The sequence below is a fragment of the Columba livia genome, chromosome 4 (assembly GCF_036013475.1).
Source record: "Columba livia isolate bColLiv1 breed racing homer chromosome 4, bColLiv1.pat.W.v2, whole genome shotgun sequence".
Lineage (NCBI taxonomy): Eukaryota > Metazoa > Chordata > Aves > Columbiformes > Columbidae > Columba > Columba livia.
This window is the reverse complement of record NC_088605.1, coordinates 71,421,839-71,441,887: the sequence shown is the minus strand read 5'-3', so window position 1 is coordinate 71,441,887 and position 20,049 is coordinate 71,421,839. Positions and strand designations below refer to the sequence as shown.

At 36.8% G+C, this 20,049-nt stretch overlaps 1 protein-coding gene across 3 annotated transcripts in view; it reads right to left on the bottom strand.

The window, feature by feature from the left end:
* The window catches only part of COL25A1 (collagen type XXV alpha 1 chain), a 308,144-nt gene that overhangs the window by 129,683 nt on the left and 158,412 nt on the right, over positions 1–20,049 (bottom strand). Inside the window, exon 4 of one of the 3 annotated variants that reach the window (XM_065062345.1) lies at positions 19,520–19,527. In XM_065062345.1, the coding sequence (XP_064918417.1) occupies positions 19,520–19,527 (8 nt within the window). Of the gene's footprint in view, positions 1–17,378; positions 19,435–19,519; positions 19,528–20,049 lie in introns of those variants that run through there. The other 2 variants (XM_065062338.1, XM_065062336.1) reach the window with 2 other exon arrangements.

Here is a 20,049-nt window from a genome sequence, read left to right as displayed (position 1 = left end):
CATACACAACACATGATTAAGAAGAAAGTATCTGGATTTATAACAGCTATGAGCTGCATGACAGTTACTATGTCAGACTGAGTTTAAAAATACCTGTATGGAAAACCAAAATCTGTCTCAGAGGTTTGCAGATCATCCTCACTAAGTTCAGGTAAGGTGAAAGACAACACATTGCCTTTTAAAATCACCTAATATAGTTAATGATTGATAGAAGTTAAAAACGACATGACTGTCAAGTTTCCTCATCATGATACCATTAAAATGATGGATCTCCATGTCTTTCTTTTGCTCTCCTTTGGTTAATTACAGGTTTATCAAGGCTGACTTCAATTAGATGTAGTATAGTGTTCCTAGCAAGGTTATACAACTCCTAGCAAGTCTGATGAGATTTCTTTTTAGTGAAGTTTTGTTGTAGAGCTTACGTGGGCACTGAGTATTATAAGCTCATTAGCTAGCTAAATTTCTCACACTGAAGAAATATTATTGGTTCTTTTTCAGTCACTGAAGTGATTGCTGTTAAGAGCAATGTGAGTGAACAGCCCAGGTACAGAAGTCACTCCAAGCCTCGGGGGAAAAAAAGTGCACTAAATCAATGGGCAACAAGTCTCTCTGGCCAGCAATCAGGACATTACTGAAAAAACCCAAATAATCCAGATTGTTTTGGATGGAGACAACTTTACTGTGAAAAGAACTACAAAAGTACAGGAAAGATGAGCCTGCTGTCTAAAACCCCTTTACCACAAAAAGCTACTGATGAAGAAAAAAGAAGCACTACAAGGCTCTTTGAAAGAAGCCCATTTCAGAACTTTCTGAATTCTTCCCTTAATAGTTTCTGTTAATATTAGCTACTACCAGAGACATAAAACTCACCTAGATGAATCAACACCTGGAGATTAAGTAAGTATAAATGTATTCCAAGACAGGGATTTAGCGTTTTAAAAGAAGGTTTAAAAGAAAAAAAATCACAGCACAGGCTGCTTGATCTTCTTGGCCGACAACTTATGGGTCCCTGCTGAACTGCTAGCACTTTTATTTCATTCTGCCTTCAGAAACAACAGCTTGTTTTCTCCTCGACTCATTCAAAACACTGATGAAAAATTAATCATTCAAGGTTTGAACTACAACCCCTCCCCAAAGAAGAAGAAGGCGCATTCTTAAGTCTTACTAACCTCACCCTGTAATTCCAGGAATCTCTCATTTGGTTGCAAGCCATGTATTAAGCCTCTCATCAAAAACTCCTACAGAATTGCCCTTATCAAACCAACAAGGATCTCAAAGCATCCCCTGGAGGCACAGAAGAAGAACCTCAGAAGCAAGGTCCTGATAGAACCTGGAGAATGATTAAGGCTCCAGACTACACCTTCATCAACCAGAAAAAATACACCATGCCTAGGTTAGGTTCTCAGTATTAAGACTTCAGTTCATGAGCATAAAGGTAATCAAAAGTTTTTCCAATTTATATTTTATACCACCTGTCAAGTGTAGTGCCTTCAGTATGGAGAAATATGCAACATGCACACACAAAGCAATAAGCCAATGCTAATAGTGAGCTGCCAAGCAGAACTGCCAGGAATCTGACACATATTTGCTGTTCTTATTACAGAAAATAAAATGTTTGCATTTTTTCATACTTTTTAGTTTCTTTGAATTTCAAGACAGGAAAGAACATGTGACCTGAAGCTATGAATTTTGGAGTGCCTCTAGTGTCCATATTTGACTAAATTAGACAATGGAAATCATCAATAATGAAACAGGATGGAAAATAAGGGACAGTTTTAAAGGTTCCAAAATAAACCAGAAATGCCAGGAACAGTCTCCAAAACTTCTCCTTAGAACAACATCACTCTAGATTACAAGCTGGGAACCCTACATGCAGTCTGAACACTCTAATAGCTCCTTTGCAATTATAAGATGGACTGGTTATGTCTAGAAGTAAGCAATTTGGAGAAAGAAGCATTGTTCAGAGTTTGGCTATTCAGAGAGTGGCTGAACTACAAAAAAAGCACCACATATGGTAACAATAAGGGAGTACAAAGAGTTCTATGGAAGAGAAATTATAGTCACAGCTTCTCAAAAGCATATTTCGCAGCTGAAAAACAATTGCCAAGATACTTTTTGGTTTTGTAGTTTATGCAGGAAATCTGACAGGCAGTTTCTTGCGGTGCAGATGCATTTTTGAGTATCCAAGCACTACTACTGCTCTTTCTGCTGAAATACCCATGTAAAAATCCATGAGAAAGAATTGGGTAGATATAAGTTGGAACAAACTCTTCTAAAAGACTGTAGACTATTTATCATGGCAAACATTGCAAACATCACAAGTGTACAGGAAGAAAGGGAAAAATATGACTGTGAACCCCAAACTGCAAAGCAACTTTCTCTTCATACATCAGGCTAGCAAGAAGTTTATTTCCAGACAGACACTGTTTTTCTCCTTGTGACCTATACGCCTCACCAAAATCTGCAACGTTTGTATGGTCATATCCGTATGACAAATTACTGCAAAGGGAAACTACTCTTGACCCCAGAAAGAGTAAGAGCAACATAGTAATTCACCGTTCAAGTTATAGCAGAGAATGGAGTAATGAGGACTGAGGTTTTTTTGTTGTTGTTCATTTTAAACCAATCAGTTACCACTGAATAACAGTGTTTAGTGCAGACTAAAACTCCAAGTACAGCTTACCTAAGTGATACTCAGATACTTATTCAGGAGAATCAAAAAGAAAAAGAACGAAAATTGTAAAATGAACCTGCCTAATCTTGGCAAACAATATCTGGTACAGTGAGTGGAGAAACAGCACCTTGTAACTGCCTGCTGTTAAAAAATGAACTGTGTTAAAATTGTGGTCTTAAAGTGCTTACCCCATATATTTCACCTTTCCAAAAAAGCAATTTTATGAAGGATTGCAGAACTTCATGTTTCCGTAAAGATACTTCATTATGCTACCAAATTCCAGCATAGCTTAACAGGTACTTGAACACAAGGAACATACACACAGGCCAGAGAGAAATCTCCTACATCCCACCCAAAAGTTCTCATTTCTCCTGAAGAAACTGAAAACCCTGTATCCACAAGTAGAAAGCACATGGCTAATTCATCAACGCCAACATCATTGCACGAATATATTTGATGTGGCTGGTACCATGTTGATGAGAAAACAAACTGTGAGAAATGTCACTTTTCAAAAATTAACTGGCTACCGTTCAGTGAGAGATAGATTGCTGTAACAGCTGTGGCACGATGACTTTGATGAATTAGATTTTTGTTCTCCTGGAATAATTCTGAAGAATCTGTCTCTACACACCACCATGGAAGCAAATCCATTTGCTCACTGAAGCCTTACTAAAGAAAAATCTTTCTTGCTATCTGTGTTTCAATGACTTTACAGAATATGAAAAAAAATTCCATTTAAATTCAGTCAAACTATCTTTTTGGTTTCTACAATTCTTGTCTTTTCAGGGAGAATGAGGTCTATTAAAGAAAAATAAAAACACTGTCTTCTGATAACACAGTGTCATAGACAGGCCAATTTTAGACCTTCCCTTGGTTGAAACCATCAGCTTTGGAAGATTAACAAAACTCAAGAGCGGGTAGGTAAAATGATTTTGCTCTTTAAGGATAGAAGAATCTGACCTTCACACTCCTTTTATCCTCCTGTAGAGGTGCATATTTTCAGTGGGGCTCCCAGGGAATTAGGAATAAGATATGGCTGCCATAGAGATACCACAACAAAGGAGATCAATCAGAGTGAAAGCATCTCCATAAAAGAGAGAAAAGAACAGTTACAAAGGTGTTAAAGGAGAACAAAACAAAAACCCAAGGTACTGAAGTGTTTATAAATAAACATGTAGATAGAAAACTCAGTCTCTTTCAGCTGTCATGTGGTCGAAGAAAGCTTTGTTTGAACAGTTACAGGACAACCAAAATGCCAATGTTCATACCTAGTCCCAGTCCATAAATGCAGTATTTTCATCTGGCATACAACAAATGAAAAAAATATTGTACAGATGCGCTGCATTAAAACTTTAACTCCAAAGCAGGTGCATTCAGCTATGCACTGCCATATGTGCTCAAATACTAGAATATAAAATTCTTCACATGCAAGCTGATTCAAATACTTCTGTCATGTACCTACCAGATTTAAAAGGCACAAATATACACACAGCTAGTTTAAAGACACCACTGCTGTCTTAAGCACACTATAACCTAAATCGTTCTTTGAAACTTGATGGTGCTGCATACAACTGTGTCCCCCACAAAATTACTTGGAACCAGTAAATTCTCAAAATGCATAAATCATTATGGAAAACCTATGTGAAGCACACTTAAAAAGATTATTTTATTCCAGGAACTAAAACAGAATTCAGGGATGCACTGTAACCTTTTTAATTCATCTTTTTCCTGAAATGTTTCCCCAAATAATTTTTAATGATGCACCACCTGCTCTATTTCCCCAGTTTAACTAGGGAAACAGAATGTAGCAGTGAAATAATTTGTATTTTAAGAAAGGATTATTTCTAGTCATTGAAGAAAATTTTTTACATAAATTGTGCAATAATCAGTAAGAAAACTTGCTTTCCAGAAGTAACGTTTAGTACTGTGACTATGAAAACAAAATCATTACACATGTAATAACAGAGATTATAAATCACATAAAGTGCTCAGACAGGCATACAGCAGATTTATTTGCAAGTCTGTGCTTTCACTAATGATATCTTTTTAACTGGGGAGCTGAATGCTATCTCATTTACTGCCTTAATGTCCTGTCCTACTGAGCTCAGACTCAGTCCTAATGGCCTTTCAAGCAAAACACTGAACACAGCAATCTAAACCCAAGGTGGAACATTTGGAAGTTCATGACAAGGTTGAAAGTAGCAGGTTGTCCCATTCACAAGAGTGTGGAAGATGAGGAAGAGGAGCAAAAGGAGAAGTTGTGTACTCTTTATTGCACAAGCCCATGTGCAACTCACGCTTGGAAGATCACAATTAGTAGTGACTGGATAGAAGATAATATTCGAGTAAATTTTTTCTTGGTGTCAGCATTTTTATAAGAGATTACTGGGAAAACTTAAGGACTTTCTGCTTTTCAATATTTCACTCAAGAGCAAATATCAAACGGGTTAAAGAGGAGAGAAATGCTGAACCTTACACTAAATATATATATATATATGTATATATGTATTAGAATTGCTTGAATGAGTGTAGATGCAACACCATATTGGCTGCCAAAAGATTTGAGGGACCTAGAAGTCATATTGCTGGGTAAGGAAATGGAGCAAAAGACAGAGGAGGAAGAAAAGAAGCTCAGTCAAGAATGAGTCAATAAAATAAAGGAGCCAGGAAGGAAATGCCTGGAGCCATATGTTCACCACCTAGATGGAGTGTCTAAAGGGAATTCTACTTTGCCCTTAACTGGCTCAACAGAGACTACTGAGAAGATGCTGGAAGAATCTTGTCATTTTGATTCAGAGCCTCAGCAGCAATGCTGCTTCGAGCTACTACTGCAGTTCTTTCTTTTGTTGTAGATGAAAGGATATACAGGCCACATTTCCAAACAATTTCTCCTGCCAATTGTTTTTCTTTTATGGCAAATTCTATGTGAAAAGAAGCAGATTTTTGTGTGCGTGTGTGTTTTGTTGTTGTTATATTTGTTTGTTTGTTTTTCTTTTACATTGGAGAGCAAAATCTCATCTCTACAAAATCTTCCTGTTGAGTTAATGCCTGTTTTCCTCCTCAAGCTGTTTAGGAAAAGCTACAATGTTTTTTCCATACTCATGAATCTGCTTTTTAAAGCTTGTCTATCTAGAAACAAATTCAGAGATTTTTCTACTTTGATTCTGAAATCCTGTTTTGACTCCAAGTAGAGCCCGAGTCTCAATGCAGTCAGAAAGTCTTTCCTTCTTCCTTGACAACTGCCGCACAAACAGAAACAAGCAAACTCAACCAACAAAACATTTAACCAAGGAAACAAGTCACTGAAATCACATCAACCTACAGTGTAGAACATGAGCTACCCCTCAGCGAAGAAAATTTGCAAATCCAAGTCTGTCATATCTATGCCTTTCAGCAAATCATACACTCCTCTCACCTGTTTTCTAATTTGAGTCAAATTAAAGAAGTTAAATTGAAGTTCACTAAAGCTGAACAAGTGAATCCAGAGACAATATATAGTTGAGTGAAATAGCTTTTAAAATCCTAAAGCATTTACCAATCTCATTAGTCCATTTCAGCTCAAAATCTCTAGAATATTCTTTTAAGTTTTGTGAGTCCACACATGAATATATCCAAATAAAACATTTTCATGGCTTTCTTCTGACATAACTGGTTTCCAAGATCATAAAAGGATTTTTGCAGAAGCTGGTGACAGCATGAAGAACAAAAATATGTCTTTGCATTCCCATCTAGGGAGAAACAATTTGCATGTGATGGCAATACCAGATTACACTTTACATACCCTAAGGGTAGAGAGCTAAAATGAGAGATTCCCTACCGTATACAGAGCGGATTAAAAAAATTGATCCACACAGCTGGAAGTGGAAACATTGAGGTCATTTTCTCTTCAGAGACGGGCTAATCAGAGTACCTGAATAAAAACCACAATCCTCACTCAGGAGTATTCCTATTAAAAAAAGGAACCAGCACTTGCACTTTCACAATGACTATGAATGCAAATACTACGTTACACATGACAAAAGTTACCGAACTTTTATTACTCTTTGTGCTTTTGGAACACTTTCTTCCAGCCTTCACTCTCACCTATGGAAAACTGAAGCATCATTATCATCATCCTCTGAAACTAACTGCAAATGGAAAACTAAGATCATTCCAACTGCTGGAGGCCAAAAACTCGGTGTACATGTCTAACACTACTGAACCAAAATATGAATTTGAATGTAAGACTTAAAACTCCAGTATAGTGATACAACTTCTGTTTCACAAAAATCTATGTACATTGAAATAAAGAACTTCCTTAGCAGCCACAATTTGCCTCTTATTTTTTTTCCTCATAGGTCCTAATTCCACTTTGTCCTCTCATGGTAATTAGTACTTATTTTGGGGATGGCTTCTTTGAGAAAGTCTCATTTAGCATGAGCAAAAGTAGAAGAGTCTACCCTTACTTTTGCTTATCTCAGTTGCAATTGATCTGGCAAAACGAGGGACTGTTACAGAAAAAATAGTGTGAATTTTTACAATCTCCAATTTTTTCCTGCTTTACTTCACTTGCTAAGAATTCCAGCCTTCCAAGCAGGAACAAACAGGAATTTATTTTGGTGAGAACATCACATAAGGATATCAGCAAGAAACTGATTTCACAATAAAAACGTATTCTTTTCAACTGATGACTGCTCATGTGCATAATTGTTTTTCATCATGCTCCCCTTGTGAGGCAAAGCAGAGAAGAGTTAATACCCTCTCATTTATACTGGGAATAGCTACCATGAACATGTACAAAACAATCTAAAAAGAATTCTTTACCCAATGGTCCTCCGTTAGATTATCAGTACTGTTCAGATCTCAATATCAGCAAAAACAGTGTTAATTGTTTTACCTTAAGCCAAAGGGAAGGGGGTGGGGGGCAAAGAACCATTTTGTGAGGGTGATTTATGATCTGTATCCTACAGAACCACGGAAAAAGCTTCCAATTGGCATTCCACACTGCTTGTATAAATCTTTCTGATCAGACAAGTATGTTTGCTTTCAAAAACTGCTTTAACTATTCTTGATTTTGACATGCACACATGTAGCTAAGAAAATGAAAACAAAGGCAGTCTAAACAATACCCTAGTATTTTCCTTGTGATGAAAGAAGCAAGATGTACTCTAAATGTGCCCAATCCAAAAGTGACAAGGAATAGAGAAGAAATACTTTAAGGTGTTGTTCTATCAGCCAACTTCTGGCATTAAAAAAAAGAAACCACAAAACATAGAGCTTATTACCTTGAGAAACGCCACCCAAATAATTTCTAGTGTAATTACTGGATGACACTAAGTAGTGTGAGATGTATGAAAGAACTTTTTGATTCCCAGTAGGCAAAAAGTTCCTCATTCAGCTTTGTAAGAAGAAGCAGCTCAGGTGCCTTCCTGCTCCAGATGTTCCCCTCCTTGTATCACCTCTCTTAGAAATGGGATTTGACTGCAAGGGGAAGCTGGTGTCCAAACAGCCTCCAAGAAAAACGCCTCTGGAAATCACAGGATCCAACTACCTAGTCTAGCAATTTAGGAACAAGTTTCTTTAATGGAATTTTACACCCCTTGACCTCAGCTAGGATTAATGACGCATTTAAATTCCCGCTTAGGAATATTCACCTGGGAGCTGAATGGGTAGTAAAGTTTTACATACCTTTCAGCTATATCATAAGTCTGAATGAAAAATCCAGTGTGAACGAAAATCACACATCAAGTTTGTAACCCTCCTTCAAGATGAAGGAATTGATGACTTAAAAATTCTTATAGGACAGTTTGGGATTTCCTTTCCCATTTGTGACAGATATATATAGTAATTGAAGACTGGATTTCTACTGTAAGTGATTTAACATTTTCTTTGAATCTCAATTATCTTGTGAGAAAGTGACAGTTCAGGCTGATTTTAAGATGCATTTTTAACTATCACTGGTTGGTGACTCTATATTCATGTGCAATTGTCAAACACAAGCTGAGAAAAGAGGTCTAGAATTACAATTCTTATCTATGTCTATGTTGGGAAAACATTTACAACACCAAATTTTGCTCCAAGGTAGTTTGTTTCATAAAGAAATCTATTTCTTTTACACTGAAGAGTTACATTGGTGAGGAAGTGACTGGGAAATTTCAAGTGGCATGCCCAAAGGCAAGTATGAGTGATCTCAGTGACAGTTCAAGCATTAATTATGCCTGCCAAAACATAAATGAGAAAATCATAACTACAGCCTTCTGCATGCCACATGCTTAGCTGCCAAGCTGAACTCAGTGGAGTAGCCTAGAGAGACCAGAAATTTTATATACTGTCCAATAAATGACAAATCAGCTTAATTCCTTTCTCTATGTATACATGTTTTATTATGGAAGAAGAGAGGGTAAATTTTAAACCTGCAGAGGAAAATACTAAAAAAAACAACAACAAAAAAAAGACATATGATCGTTGAATTACATCTGTCATCTGTCTGCCATCAATTATAATTCTGTATTTATCTGATAGAAATTTGGGGTTGTATCATTGTGAACTGATGTCAGCTGTGAATCTAAGCTACACAGATTCACACTAGCCCACAGTATCCTGGCATTATGTGTTCTGTTCTCATCACACACTGACATTCATAAAGTGCCACACAGAGATGTGGATTTTGCAATACAAGAGTTCTCTGTCCATGCATCTGAGACGGAAATTGCTAGTTTAAAGAAGAGCCTTAGAGGATCCAGCATACGGTAGCAATTTTCTGTATTACTGATGATACATCAAGGATATCTATTATAATCTTGTTTTATTATTCTACTAATATTTTATGTCCTTTGTAACACTATGTAGAAAATGGACTAAAATAATTTGGAAAGTTTAATGAGTTTAAACAAGAACATATTATGTAGGTGGGCTTTTATTGCAGTACAAGTAGTTTTCTTCAGTTACCATGAGAAATTTCTACTTTAGCTTATCTCTGGCAATTTCTTTTTATAACTGCAAGCGAGGAAACAGATAGAAATATCTTTTTCTATTGCTGCCTTTTGCAGATGAGGCAGTTGTTACTTGACTGTCACAGTCACAGATATGGAATAGCTTGGGGGACTCTGAGCATCCTCCAGGGAGCTGCAGGAATAAACACAGCCTTCTCTTTTTATATACTCAGCATTAGATGAATGTAACAGATGAAAGGACCTAGCCCATGGTTCGTTCAAAATGGCAACTGGCTTATGAGAAGCTAATAAACATGTTCTGATGTGTAGCTTCAATTATTAGCTGTGAAACAAAATTAATAGTAATTGTAAGCTTAAGAGGTCTCAAACTTTTCTGTTCAAGTCAACTTTTATTATTATCTTTAATCACTGTAAAAAATCAGCATACAAATAAACTAAACTGATTAATTGTGTTACATATTATTTTCAGATCCAAAGGCCATAAAAAAAATTACGTATTAATGTGACTGATGCCATTACAAAGGCCGCAGTTATTATTCTGACAGCCATGTGAATTTAGAAACTCTCCCACAATATGTAAGAAAAAATGGAAGTTTATTTGCTGAGTATTATTAGTATGTCCTCAGCTGCACTATTTTTCTAAAAAAATACCACATTCTCATAGCCTTCCCCTGGTTCTCACGGCACAGAAATACTACATGGTTAACCTGCTTAGCAGCAAGTGTGTGTTGAGCCTGTTAAAACTGAAGCTCATATTTGGGACTCGTGTAACTGTTGTGGATTCTGTTATGGTATTATTGACAAAATCTGATTCACTGTGTTGTGACTCTTAGGAAGATTTTTGAGGTGCCATTGAAGTTTTCTAGGAGCAAACAAGTCGACACAACTTGCCACTACAGACCTACTAACCAATACTGCAGGATACCAACAACTGCAAGCAGAAAGGTCTAACTCATTTTTTAAAGAGTGGACTTCATCTCTTACCTATCTGAATATTACATGCCAGAATGCAATTTTTGATACTGCAGTTAAAAATTGCAACTAAGACCGTATCTATGGTTTGATACCAAGGCAAAATTAATATTTAAGCAAGTGACTCACGTCTCATTGACCTTCGTTCGAGACTCACATCACATAACACTGGTATGTCTTGAAAAAAGTCATGTTGGTATGGACCACTTCTAGCAAGCAATTCTAGTAGCTACAGATACCACTGAGTGCTGGACTTGACAGGTATCCATGGAAAAGCCTGAAAGCATCCTTCACCTACAGCTGTAGAAAGCCAATCTAATTTGATGTGTGAGAGTGGAACTGAATGCCATGTCTCTCCAACTCTTATTCACGTAGTTGCTGGCCTGACTGTCATAGAGAAGTCCAGCTTCTGTGGTAGGACTGCAGCACTTGTGTGCAGCACACCAAGAGGTCTAGGAACTGGCTGTGACAGATCCGTGTTATACTCCATGTGAGCTGAAATATGTCCTTGGAAGAGTCGCTAACAAAGAGCTTGTATGCAGAGCTTTGGTGAACCACGGTAAGACTGTTTGGAGTTTTGATTTGTTGCGATGAATATATGAATTGGAAGTGTTTATGTGAAAAAAGGTTTAAGGACTTAATTTATAGTCATCCTGAGTAGTCACTTGTTTTCTGCTGAATCTAAAGCATTGACATTGACTAGCAACTTTTTGGAATAATGTGCAAGGAACACATGATTACAAATAAAGAATCTGCAAACCCAGTAATCCACTGAAATGCACAGCTGACCTACTGTATCTCTTAAAAGAATGCAGAGGATTCTCTTTGCTCCCTGAGAAAAAGCAAGATGTTTGAGGCAGATAGATCAACTGCAAACCTCAGGTGTCCCAAGCCAATCACCTCTGTCAGGACTAAAAATAATCATAAAGTACACAGAACTGAGAAAACACATGCAGAAATCACAGTACAAAGAAGCTTTTTGAGTTTCCAGATATTTTCTGTGGGGTTTTTTTGTTTTTGTTTTTGTTTTTTTTAATCCTAAAACAGTTACCAAGGCTTCCCTACCCAATCTGAAATTTATTGCAAAAGTTTTGCTGGCATATGTTTAAGATGTTACTTTGGCCAAATGCCAAGAATAAAAGGTGGTCTACAAAGACATCTGTTGAGAATAATAAATGCCGTAGAGTAGGAAACTTCTGCGGGTTCACCCAAGTCAAATCCTGAAGATAAGGTCAGGAACCAACATAGTCACTTGCTTAGACATTTGTATTTTACTACAACTGTGAAAAAGAGGAGACTTGTCTAGCTACTGGAAATACCACAGCTATTGCAAAAAATGATTAATACTGTCACAGATTGTGCTTCATCACAGATGAAAAATCCACAATTTTTGCACATTTATTTTCTTTTGATCACTCCAGTTATGATCATTTTACAGCTGAGCTTCTATAATATCTGAGGTTGAAAAACTGGAATTTGGATGGAATTAATTCTACATATGATATGTTTTACTTACAGGAAAAAAATAAACAAAACTGGAATAAACACTATTAGATACATCTGAATTGACACAAACAACCAACACCTACCCCCTTTTTTGGCAGACTTGCAGATCAGATCTGTCAGGTGGGAGAAAATAAGTCTTGCCAAGATGCTCTTTTATTATTATTTTTAGCAACACTAACAGAGAATAAATAAACTGGGAAAGCAGACATCCCACAGGACACTCTAATGAGAAAACTTTATGCATCAATCGTATTACATTTTTTGTGCTAGAAATTGATTTACGTCACTTAGTTTTACAGGACATATAAAACACCTTCAAAATCAGACCAGTATTCCCCTAACTCTGTAGATGGCCTGGAATCTCCTATGAAAACTCTCCCAATTCCAAACCTTGGTCATATCCAAATACCTGAAATGTCATACCCACAACTCGTACCTCCAGTCATCGGCAGCTCCTGTAAGATATTAGTCCTAATACCTCATGCACAGCTGAGAAACATTCTCTAAAACTTGTGCGCTCTGGTAATGCGCATGGAATTGGAGGCAGAGGCAAGAGGAAGAAAATCCCCAGGGTAACCTTCTCCTGCAGGTAAATTGCCTACTGCTGATGCACAATGGCATTGGCTTTTCTCATTTTTAAACAGTTAACACATAAATAATGTATGTGAGAATATACAATACCTTTTTAAAAGTTATTGCTGATACTGAGTACTTGCCCCTAGTACCCACATCATTATTTCTGTTTGGTTTTTCAACTACTTTATGTTTCTTAAAAACGAACGTGGGAAGAAGAGCAAGATTTCATAGTTGCTTAAGGCAAGCAAATACAAAGGAGTCCTCAGCCTGGTGGCTGCTTGGAATAGAAAGAATGAAATCTCAGTGCTTTTCACGATACAAAAGTGCTCTTCCAAACTGCACAGGAAATTTACTGTATATAATTACACCTGAGTCTCATGATATGAAAGGCAGGATGGAGGAATTAAGAGAGCAGGGTTTGTGCGACACTTGGTATGTGTTTGCCTACGTAGCCCCAATCCCTGACTGGAGACCCAGCGGAAACAATGAAATATGAGGCACCGCCAAAGACAAAGCAACACAGCAGGACAATAATGTCTTTTTCCAATTTCTCACAACAGTAGTTTTCATGTTCTTCTACACCAGGCCTAGTTCTTCAAACTCAAACTCTTCACAGCCCTTCTCTGTTCTACTGAAATTTTCCTTTCCTTTGGTAACTTGGGAACAGAAAGGCGGGTGAAGGGGAATCAGAGCCTTCCAATAGCAACCTGAAATTCTTCACCTGTCTGGATAACAGCATGTCTGAGAGAATATGTTTTTAGAGGTGCAAAAATCAAAAGTGTGATGATAAAGATGTTCTCTAAGCTAGAAAGAATTATAAGTCTAAAGAATAATTGAAATATTCTATCTGTAGTCCTAAGCTTAGCCAGTTTGTTATCTTCATCATTCAGAGGTAAGTCTTTCAAAAGCTAGGAAAATTTTAAATTAAATAACAGGTGAAACTTCAAAGATCTACATTTCAGGCTCAACCAGGTGATGTTATTCTACAGTTACAGGAGAACAATCTCCAGTTTAGACATGTCCTTTTCTGCAAGAGAGGAATCTGTTTACATTCCTTGAAGATGAAACAAGGATATTAGGAGAAATGGGATTTAACACAAGATGCATCATCACCTGGAAAAGCCATAACCCTCCTCAGCTCCTAGAAGTCTTGTAAATGCACCAGTTGCTCTGCAGACTGTCATCATGGAAATATGTAGGAGAAATTTCCCTGATCCTCTCTTTATGAAGCAGTTCTATACGGACATATTCATTTTCTAACACTTTACTCTGAAGATAATGCAGCTTTATTACCAACAACTTCCAGGATGACATACTTTGATGTTGAGCTCGATCCGTACCCAACTTGGGAAAAGGAATAGGAAAACATTTTCTTAATCTGCCTCAATTTTTTGAAGGAAAAATTAAGAAGTAGCTTCTACCCATTCAACCATCTTATAAGATTCTTTTTCCCCTGCAGAGCAATACAGGGTTTGTGTATTTGTCCTCTTCACTGTATTCATAAGCTACTGGGGTTTTTCATTGGTTGTGGTTTTTGTTGAGTTTCATTTTTTCCAAGTTCTAGTATAATTTCTGAAGTGACATTGTCATACAAAGCCCCCGCAACAAATGCTCATGTTCTCATTCTCTGTGCACTCATTTGTGCACTCTTTTGTTCTCTTTTACTTAAAAATATGTGATAGCCTATTTCAATTTTAAACTAAAGTTGAAAGAGTTACAACTCTGAACTTGGTCACTGTTTGTTATACAAAGGTTTTAATGAGGAAAAAATGGAGCCGTACTAGTGTACACTTCTTATAATATTCATTGTGCCTTACATAATAACCAATTAATCATGGCCTTATAAAACCATTAATAACTGTGTTACTCATTAGCAGTAAATTCAGCTTATTTTCTTGAGTTTTGATACTACATCTTCCTGGGAACTTACCTTTCTCACTGTAATTCTTTTTACTGTTATTATTATTTGTTAAGATACTTTCAAAATTAGAATGAACGCAGACAATGAAAACTTAGCCACTAGCTTTTGTGCGATTGTAATATTATGTTTTAAGCCTATTGAACGGAGATCTTTTTTAGGTTATATGTGGAAGATATATCTCACTATTGTCACAGAGTGTCCTATAAACTCAAACAAAGATTAAAGCAAGAAGGCTTGTACAGGAGTTAAATAGAACTCTAGAGAAATAGCTTGAAACACTAATAGCCTTTTCATAGAGCTCTACAGGGCTGTATAAGCACTTTTAAAGCGCATTGCACTTGCTGTTACCCATTCAAAGCAGGAGGATATGGATGTAACTGAAAGGTCCAAACAGACAGCCAAGCCAAATGACAACTTTCTAGAACCAAAGCCAAATTCTATTCCCAGTGATTTTCCAGCAGGAAGAGCTGTTCAACCAGTGCTAACCACTACTGAAGGCACAACATTCGCCTGTGCATGCACGGGTGTCTGTAACATGCACAGAAATGCATTCAGACCACAGTTTGCCCATAACAATGCCACTGTTAGACCCAGCAATTTTGATAACATGCTTTCCAAGGACCTTTGTTGTCTTTGGATCCCACAACAAATCTCTTAAAGAAAACAGCTGGATCAGAACAGCGGCCTGAGCCTTCAGGCTCTGAAGAACATTTTATTTTCAAAGTCTCCCCATGGAACCTATGAAACGTGTAAGTCCATCACTAATACATTCACTTATTTTCTCAACTTACACATTAGATCAAGAAGTTAAATCTATTAGGCTTTTGTGTTTTGTACAACATGAATTTTACCTTGTGTGTTAAGGTCATTAACTAGAATGACAAACACCAAAGATGTTTAATTTCCACAGAATTTGTGACCTAAGAGCTTAAGTGCTAGTTTGTTGTCACTGTGGAACTTTTTTCTTTTAGATCTGGATCTTCATATATAAACCTCAGAGCTAGATGATAACCAAAAAAGGTTTTTTAGCAAGATTTTAACTCCGTCTTCTACCCCACACACTTGTGCTCTCATCTACATAGATTAAGCAATATAAGTGAAATGGCAACGTGTACGCTGAAACCTGATAATGGTTTCAGTATATCCAAGCAGGTTTTCTGATACTGATGATCCATTCCTCACCAGCTGACTTTCAACTACTTGTAAGAGTAAAGATAGGCATTGGATGATGTTTCAGTGGTAATAGTTCTCAGTAAAGTCTGCAACTGCATGGCCAGAAGGTTGAGGGAGGTGATTCTGCTCTGGTGAGACCCCACCTGGAGTCCTGCATCCAGCTCTGGAGACCTCAGCACAGGAAAGACATGGACCTGTTGGAGAATGGCCAGAGGAGGCCACCAAGATGATCAGAGGGCTGGAACAGCTCTGCTGTGTGGAAAGGCTGAGAGAGTTGGGGTTGCTCAACCTGGAGAAGAGAAGGCTCTGGGGATATCTTACTGCAGCCTTTCAATATATAAAGAGGGTTTATAAGAAAGATGAAAAATATATCTATATAGAGTGGTGGTTTTGTTTGTTAGTTGTTGTTTGTTTTTTGTTTGTTGTTTTGTTTTGTTTTACCAAGGCAAAGTTTTTTTTAAAAAAAAAGAGGACAGGTTTAGATTGGACATAAGGAAGAAATTCTTCATTATGAGGGTGGTGAGACACTGGAACATGTTGCCCAGAGAAGATGTGGATGCCCCATCACTGGAAGTGTTCAAGGTAACGCTGGATGGGGCTTTGAGCAACCTACACTGCTGAAAGATGTCACTTTCTATGGCAGGGGGTTTGACTAGATGATCTATAAAGGTCCTTTACAAGACAAACAGGTCTATGATTCTACGAAATTGTCCTCCACCTGCAGGAGTTTAAGGTATGCAATTTATATCTACTAACATAAATATTTTTTAAATTCACTGAAAAATGAGGCATCTTTTATCTGAAATACATAAGCAAATCAGCATGGAGGAGCCTCCATGCTATCCTATCAAGTGCTTAAAGTAAGATCAATAGCATATTTTAACAGTCACTATGTTGTGCATATGTGTTTTCTCTGAAATGTATCCACTAACGTGTTTTGTCACTTGGTTTCTAATACACATGTGACAGCAGGCATACACTTCTTTCCTTGAATGGGACACCGCAGTCAGCTTGTCTGACTACTTGGAAAACATATATATATATTTTGGAAAGATGCATTATTTCATATATTATTTTTTTCAAGCAATAAGTCCTAAAGATATGAATGAAACTGACAGAAAAAATGAATAACATATATTATCAGAAAATTACTCCATGGTAGACAATGCAGCCAATGGCTAGAACCTCTGTAACAGCATTTTATGTTGCTCAAAATGCATTAAGTCAAGATAAACAGGACACAGCTAGAAGAAAGGACTTAGAGGTTCCATATGGCAACTGTACAGCTTTCTAACATGGAAAACTGAGATACAGTGTCCTGCTAAAGAATTTTCTTAAATTAGAGTTAAAAAAATAATTTTGTATGCAAGAATGCAGAGGCTCAACACAAACTATGGACAATGTCAAACAATAACTGCATTACATTTATGCATTGGAAACACTCAGGTTCTTTATAAAACTTCTCAAAGTTTTGTTGTTGTTGGCTTTAAAAAAGAAGTCCTACATTTTGTAGGCATCTGAGAAACAACAAAAAAAAGTATTTTTGACAGTAATAAAGCAAAATCAAAATACAGCAACATGATTTTAGAGTAATATAAGCTATCATAAATATACAATGAGTTACCGGATAGCCATTTCGCCCTGGTAGACCCTGGTTGAATGAGATGAAATGGTATGACACACATTAACAACACAGTCATGACATATGACATAACAAACATGCAGAGTACATTACTGGCAAATTATAGTTTGCATATTGATTAATGTTTGATATGTGATGATATGACAAACCAACAAATATGAAATAGGTACCACACAATGAAGAAATGAGGCTTTGGCAATGGTATTTACATGTTTTAACTTAAATAAATATTCTCATTAAAATGCTACTGGCCACTTTGGATTTTCATTTAAATTCCTTTTGTTATGAAGAGCATTATCCAATGTAAACTGAAGGGTAATATGCGGTTAAGAGAAAAAAAAAGGTCAATGCCTAGGCAGTAAAGTATTAGACACATAAGCTACCACTAGAACATAGGTGCCAAAGAATAAATTTGAGAACGCTATAATAGATCATTAAAAAAAAAATTGAAAGCTCCGGCTTTGACTGTTATCACATTACATTCAGTAGCCATGTACAAGGAAAATTAACATAGCACTGCAGTAGCCTTTGAAACTACAACATACACCTAATTCCATGCAGTGCTATGTGTGATATACAAATATTTGCTATTTTAAATGAAAATTATTACCACAGTCTCAGGTGAAAACAATAACTGAGTTCACAACAGTTGCCCCTAGCCAGCCTGTAAGTGTCTATGAAAATAAAAAAGTGAATTAGGAACAGAAATTAATTTTTTAAATGCCTGGTCGCATCTTAAAGACTTACTGCCTGTCAGAAAAGTGAAGTCTCACAAGTTTTGAGTATGAAACTTGGAATTTTAAGTCAGGCACTTTTGGAAATTATTTGGTGCCAGGAGCTATTTCAGGTTTGTGATAATATTGCTAATTTTTAAAAATGGATGTGTATATACACAGTAGGGAGCTGAAGTAAAACACATCCAGAGTGATGCACACAGTAAACTCTTGTCACCTTGTCTTGTTACAGGAAAATTGCTTCTATAATAATTTATGGTTGATCTTTGTGTTTCATGGGAAGAACTGCAAAAGAAACTGGGGAAGCCAGTATTTCTTCCAGATAAACAGCACCATTATGCATTAAGTCTGTCTTTTTGTGATGGCTTATTAAATGAATTAGCCACCATAAACTGCTGAGCACACTGTTAAAATATTCCAAGGGTAAGTAGTATCACTGGTCAGTACATACAGTTAACAGTGAAATCATAAGGCCACAGCAGAAATTCAACATATTAATTCATTATTTTCAAATATGCATGTAGCATACAATAGACAGATAATCTGGTCCTGAAAATATTGTGGAAATACTATATCTATCACAGAAAAAAAAAAATAGAAGTCTGCAAATACTATAAAAGAAATACTGTTTTAATGGTCACACTTTTACACCACATGGTGCACATGGATGGCATGAAAAATACAGATGTTTGAGATATACATATTTTTTCCTTGTCTTCAAGTCAGACTTTTGACCTACCCTGGGAATATGCAACAAATCAAACAAAAAACAATTAAACAAAAATGAAGCAAAAATCAAAACAACGAAAAAAAAAATAAACAGAATGGAGAAACTGTTCTCTTACAAACAGGATAAGGAAAAGATTCAACAACGTTAATAAACTAAACGTTATTATTTAATATTCGTTTTAGACAAGCATTTACTGTCTTCAGTAACAATTACACTGCAAGGAGCTGGACAGCCTGTATAATGTCAAAGAACAAGCAGCCTGTACCCCAATAGTCTGTGACAAATGCAGGGGAAGTTATTACCCAGCAAAAGACAGAGTGACTGAGTCTGGACTTAGGATAGCATGCTCACACATTTTTATACTGCAGTAAAATATTTGTTTTCAAGTCATAGGGAAAATGAACACAACATACTTACATGGAATTGTGATCCAAACTGCTATCTGGAGTTCTGAATATAAAGCTTTACTGGTTTAGACACCTTTTTCTGATTAAATTATCCAGCTCCAAGATGATTAGTGAGTGTTCACACTGTATAAGTATAAATATCAGAATTCCCTCTTGGTGATATATGATCATTTTATCACAGTGATAACTTAACAGGATCTAACAGATTGCTCCCTGATTCTGGAAGAACCAACAATGTATCACTGTACTTACAGGAGGTCCTGTGGGGCAGGGGAGAAGGAAAGAGGGTAAAAAAAAGAAAAAAGAGAAAAAAAGAATATGTAAGCTTATGAAGTTATTAAAGAAAGACACACATGTAAGAAGCCAAGCACAAGGCCTTAGGATTGTGAGAAATACTGTACACATTTTCCCATTCAAGTGCTTTTTCGCTTTGGTTGTGCTTTGCAACTAGTATGGCTAACTTCTAAATGCATGCGCTTACCTTTACCAATTCTTCAATTACAGTCATGCAATCTTAAGCAAGTTGCTTCTCCATCCATTTCCATGCAGTTTCATGCCAGTCCAAAACTACCAGCCAAGGACTACAATTTATTTTGTCAGACTCCACGTAAAGCATATGTAACCACACCACCAGTATCAGCCGCACAGTTGGCATTCGTTCACAGCTTGGCTGCAAAGCTGCACAAAGTACCCTTGGCATTTAACCTGGGCATCTCATCAAGATACACGCACACCGGCATCTTCCAGCCTTCCAGCTTTGCCTACGAGGGGAGGTTTCAGTG